Source organism: Gekko japonicus, unplaced genomic scaffold, assembly GCF_001447785.1.
Source record: "Gekko japonicus isolate JY-2015 unplaced genomic scaffold, Gekko_japonicus_V1.1 scaffold709, whole genome shotgun sequence".
Lineage (NCBI taxonomy): Eukaryota > Metazoa > Chordata > Lepidosauria > Squamata > Gekkonidae > Gekko > Gekko japonicus.
Window position 1 is genome coordinate 768847 of NW_015169796.1, and position 5868 is coordinate 774714.

The 5868-nt window shown below is 43.6% G+C and overlaps 1 protein-coding gene across 1 annotated transcript in view; it reads left to right on the forward strand.

The window, feature by feature from the left end:
* The window catches only part of NUDCD3 (NudC domain containing 3), a 79908-nt gene that overhangs the window by 56705 nt on the left and 17335 nt on the right, over positions 1-5868 (forward strand). Inside the window, exon 4 of the mRNA XM_015417063.1 lies at positions 878-1021. Within this exon, the coding sequence (XP_015272549.1) occupies positions 878-1021 (144 nt within the window). The remainder of the gene's footprint in view (positions 1-877; positions 1022-5868) is intronic.

Genomic DNA, 5868 nt, shown 5'->3' on the forward strand with positions numbered 1-5868 from the left:
CTCACCCTTTGGCTCTCACCCTTTGGCTCTCACCCTTTGGCTCATGCCTCTGGCAAAGTGCTGCCTTAAATAGAAGCTTCCCCTCAGCAGAGGGTGTGGCCAGCAGCTATGAAAATTCACCCAGTCACTCACAGTCAAACAATGACCCCTTCACACCCTATCTCAGGCAGCCAGGACTCTGCAACAACTCACCCACACACTCCCAAACACAGGAGGGGCCTCGGCTCAGTGGCAGAGCATCAGCATGTGTAAGGTCTCAGGTTCAATCCCCAGCATCTCCAGTAAAATGGACCAGGCGGTGGGTGATGTGAAAGACCTCTTCTTGAGACCTTGGAGAGCTGATGCCAGTCAGAGTAGATGATACCTGACCTTGATAGACCAGTGATCTGGCTCGATATAAGGCAGCTTCATGTATTCCTGTGCTTAGGGGATTCTCAACCAGGGAAGGATTTAGATACAATGGAAGGGGGAGCTTGACTGCTAGCTCCCTTCGATCTGATCTCCCTTTCGATGGCATCTGGAAGCTGAAGGGAAGAAAACTGTCAGCTGGAGCTCAGTGTGATCCAGTTGTGCTCAGCTGCTTCCATCCCTCCTCCTGGTTCTGTCGTCATCCCCCTTTCTGTTGAAAGCTCACAAGGAGAAAACGATCCCACCACCTCATGAGGAGGCAGTGTTTCCTTGGGCTGTCTGGTTACCTGTTGTGCTGCCCTCCTGGTTGTCAAAAGGGTCCCTTCTATTGCAATAAGAACCCTCCCCCCCAGTTGTCATCTTCAGTCCCGCACAATGATTGTATTCTAACCCTGTGTCCTAAGCCAGGAAACGTCTGCCTGCATATATGTGTAGTGGCCCTGCTTATTTTCTTGCCTTTGTTTTTCAGGTGTCTGTGGATATCGGCAGTAGCTCAATCCGTGTAGCAGTGCAGGAGGGGAATGGGCAGCGTGTGCTCATGGAAGGCACCCTCACCCATAAGATCAACACAGAGAACTCAGTCTGGAGCTTGGAACCAGGGAAGTGTGTCCTTGTAAGTACTGCCAACTTTGCTTTCACTCTTAGTGTGTGTACCTGCACACATGCCTGTTCCAGTCTTACAGGTGCTTTTTCAGAAATCCTAGGTGCTTTAAGTTGCTTCTGGATTGATTGGGAAAGGCAAATGTTTTCTCTTTGAAGATTTTAAGGAAGATGCATTGCTCAGGCATGCTATCCAAAATTGATTGAATGGATTGCTTCTTCCCTGTCTTCTTTTTTTTTTGCTTTTTTCATCAGTCTTTGTTCTCCATTCCATCTTATTCTCTGTGTATTATTGCTGTCTTTGTTTTTGCCTCCTTTTACTTGTAAGGGCTTGTTTGCAGGAGTATTAGTTGCCTTACAGCATCCTAGTACATAAGTCCAGAAAAGATATTAGCCTACCATTCAGTTTGGTACATTGGTGTCTGGGGTGGGGGGTCATGGATGGAGACAGAATAAACTCTCTTCCAGTGTATAAAACCACCTCTTTTTGTTCAATAGAAGCCTCTTTTTCATTTGCTAAAAGCGAGTTAGTAACGGCTTTAGAAGCCCGCCTTACTAGGCAGTTGTTTTAGCCTTGCAAACTTGGAGCTTCCTGATCAACCCTTTAGTCCTGGGCCATTCTATCCCTGTCTTGGTTTTGGGACTTCTGTTAAACTAAAAGTGATGAATTGTGATACGATATATAACGGTGTATGCAAGCTGCCAAACACCACAGGAAAAAAGGACATCTGTCTAGTTTTTATGTGTCTAGTAACATGGCATGACCGCAAACTTGCTAGATAAGAAAGCTTGTATGGTTCTGCCATGTTAATATTTGGCCTAATGGCAAAGTGCTGCAGCAGTCCCAATATGCCACTGTGAGCTTTGCTGGGGGGGCTCCCTCCCCCTTGAGTCCTGGCACACCGGCAGCTTATTCTGCATGCTACCAAATGAAGGTTTTTACATATTCCCATGATTTCAGTGCTATACAAATATTATAGTGTCCTGAATGTCAAACAGGATTTGGTCCTCAGAGGCTGCTGTTCACCTGGCACTTGATCAGAACTGGATATAACTTATGTTCAGTTTGCAGATTGGTTTCAAGTAACAGATTAGATTACAGGAAGAGCATTTTGCTACTCAGTTCCTCTTGAACACCCTCTTAGCTCTGAAATAGTACTAGTGTTATGCAAGTTTCATTTTAATCGCCAGTCTTTTTTTTTTTTTTTAAATCTCTTCTCATACTCATTTTCAGATCTGGGTATGTAGCAGTGTGATCAGTTGGGGCCAGTAGGTTCTATTTAGATGTGGTGAAGATTTCAGTAAAGCTGTGTGTGTGTGTGTGTGTGTGTGTGTGTGTGTGTGTGTGTGTGTGAGAGAGAGAGAGAGAGAGAGAGAGAGAGAGAGAGAGAGAGAGAGAGAGAACTTTCATACGTTTATATTTATCCTGCAGCAATGCACTGGCAAGACACCCTCTGGTGTTTCAATGATGTCACCCATTTATTCTTGGTAGTTGTTCAGGCATTCTCCTAATGTGCTGATAGCCGTGTGGTTTGCCACTGAGTTAGGAGTCTCTCCCCCCCCCCCATTCAATTTGCACGCAACACTTCTGGGGTGATAGGCAAGAATCCAGGAATTGACTTCTGATTTTAACTTTCTGCTTCCATAATAGCTATAGGGACTGAAAACTGAAAGTGAGATTTAAAACTCTGAAGATGCGCAACGCCTATACCTGGTACTTGAATCTGTGCTCATGAGTCTATTTGCAGATGATAGGCATACCCCACGCCTAATCTCAGTGTTCAGTGTTAAGAGAGTGATATGAAAAGACTGGAGAAGCAGTTGAATAATAAGATGTAATGAAGAAACTCCTTCTCCATTCATAGTTTTATTAAGAAGAAGAAGAAGAGCCAGTCACAAGCTCTGGCACAGCTGTTCCTGAAAGAGCAGTTTGTGTCAGAGTTCTCTGAGCCCCACCCACCTCACAAGGTGTCTGTTGTGAGGAGGGGAAGGGAAAGGAGTTTTTAAGCCGCTCTGAGACTCCAAGTGAAGGACGGGGTATAAATCCAAACTCTTCTTCTAGTTTTATTAAAAATTGTTGCTTTTGCTGACCTCACCATTAATTTAGAGCTGAGATACTCAAGAACAGCAACATTTAATTTATAGGTGCGGAATCAGTGGCGGGATATTGTAAGCCTCGAAAAGTAATCTTAATATTTCCTGTCTCAATTAAAATCCTGCTAAGACAGAAAGGAAGCAATATAAACCACAGGGTGTATCAAAAGCATTTCTGGAGTTCCTCGGCCTCTGTGCCCTGTTGTTGGCCATCCAGAAGAACTGGTGTGAGACAGGATGCTGGACTAGATAGACTGTTGGTCTGATTGCAGGGCTCTTCTTATGGAGTTGCTTAAAGGAGTACCACTCTTCAAAAACTAAAGGCAAAGGGAGCAGACCAGTTTAAGCTCTGTGGGTCAAACCAGAGTTTTTGTGAGATAGTGCCCTTCCACTGTTCATGGATCCAGTTCCAGCTGAGCTTTCACCTCTGCCCAGTTACCAGTAGCCCTTTCTAAGGCCAGAAGAAAACAGAAACAAGCCATGGCTGGACCTAAGTAGTGTAAAGTCATAGGGAATAAAACAGAAGGATTTTTTTTTTAAAGTTTTTTCTGGGGGGTGGGGGATGAAACTTTCTGGAAACATAGAAAACCCTCAAGTGAGATATTAGTTTCTTTTAGAATGGGTGAATTGCTTTTTAAGACAGAGTTTTAGAATTGTGTAATATGTAAGATAATGCTTACACTGCAGAGTACATACATGCAAACTTTCAAGGATATGTTGATTGTTTAAAATGTAGCTGATTTTGTCCATAAATCAGGCATACTGTGTGCATGATGATGCTACGTGTCTCAAGAAGTCAGTGTTTTTGATATTGTTTAAGTCAGTGTTCTACAGTCCAGGTCCCTAATACGGTGGCTCTATGAAGTCCATGTCTTAGACCAAATAATAAACATTTTATTTGTTTAGTACATGAACACATGAAGCTGCTTTATACTGAATCAGGCCCTTGGTCCATCAAAGTCAGTATTGTCTACCCAGACCGGCAGCAGCAGCTCTCCAGGGTCTCAGGCAGAGGTCATTAACACAGGGCCAACTTATCCTTTAGGCACAGTAACAAGGCCAAGGCCCCTGATACTTTTATGGGCCCATGAAAATGTTTTAATTTCTTTTAGAATCAGAAGGGGGAAATGAACTTTTAGGTTCGAAGAAAATGTTTTAATTTTCTCTGACATCAGAAAAATATGAAATTTTAGGGTCTGTGAAAATCTATTAAACTTTGCCTAAAAGCCCTGCTTTTACATCATCTACTGCCAGGTTTTTTAACTGGAGATGCTGGGGATAGAACCTGGGACCTTCTGCATGTCAAGCAGATGCTCTACCACTGAGCCACAGCCCCTCCCAAATATGTTTATCGAACCCTTTCTTCAAGTGATCCCCGGGTGGCATGCTTTTGTCTCCCCTTCTTAATCTTACCTTTGCAGCAGCCCTAGGAGGTAGATTGGACTGACAGAGTGCTAGTGGCCCAAGGTGAGTTTTATGGCACATGGGGATTTGAACCTGGATCTCCTAGATCCAGTCCAACATTTCAGAGCACTGCACCATGCTGGCATTCTTTTGCTTACTAGCAAAAACTAAGGCATGTTCTTAGGAAGACTTGCAACAGTTTGTAGCAGTCTGTCTCCTTATTATTGGGTAAATTTGTACTGTTGTTTTTGTTTTTAACTTTCATAAATAATACCTTTCTGCGTGGCATCAACATTTGTGGAAATTTTAAACCTTTACCCCTTAATCTATTAGAATAATTCTATTCATATTTACATCTTAAATTGCCATAGCCAGTGGTGGGCAAACTCCTTAGTCAAGAGAGCCAAATATCAACAGTACAATGACTGAAATTTATTTTGAGAGCCAAATTTTTTAAACTTAAACTATATAGGTAGGTACATTGTTATTAACTTAATTAGGGCACTCCTAAACTGGCCTTTGCTAAAAATGTCCTCAATCTGATTGAGATACGTTCGCTGAGGTCGACCCCTTCCAACTCTCCCATCCACACTCGTCTTGTATACTTGTTTCGTCTCCTTTCGTTCAGCCTCTCTATATGTCCAAAGTATCCATAAAATTAAATCATGACAAACACTAATGTGAACAATGGCCTTGCATCTCCTTGGAAAGTTTGGGTAAGTCAGGTTTGTATGTTGTTGTTTTTAATTTTAGGCATGCACTAGACAGCATCAATATGTATGGCTTCGCTGGACCAGATTCAAGGTTCTTAGCTAGCAGCTTGTTCCCAACTGCAGCCTTCCAGAGGCCTCTGGAAGCTCAAAGAGCTGTTTGCCCTCCACCATTCTCTCAACAGCATTTCATATTAACAGGTTCAGTGTCCCTGAACGCAAGCTTGATTAAGTTCACAATACATTTCATCTCTACAGGTTCCCCCCCCCCAAACTTCCCACCCACATCTTGTGGCAGTGGCTTTCACAAGTTAATTGGGGGGGGGGCAGTTTTCAGAGGCCCGCAACAGTCATCCTTCCTACTGAGTTCAGCTGTTTCAAGCACGCAACACCGAAAGCCGAGTCGACAAAAAGTGGCCACTCAAAGTTCCCTCTAAGCTGACTTAGTGTGGGCAAGCTCACAGTTTTTTAGCCTCCGGCTCACACATTTTTGTCTTAGCTTAGGAAGGATGGCTCCAGAGCAAACTCATTTATGCAGTAGTAGCCAAATCGCTCGCTCACAGCTTTCATGCCAGGAGCTCACGAAGTAGAATCTTTGCTCACAGGGCTCTACAGCTTGGAGTGAACACTGAAACATCACAATGGGCAAGTA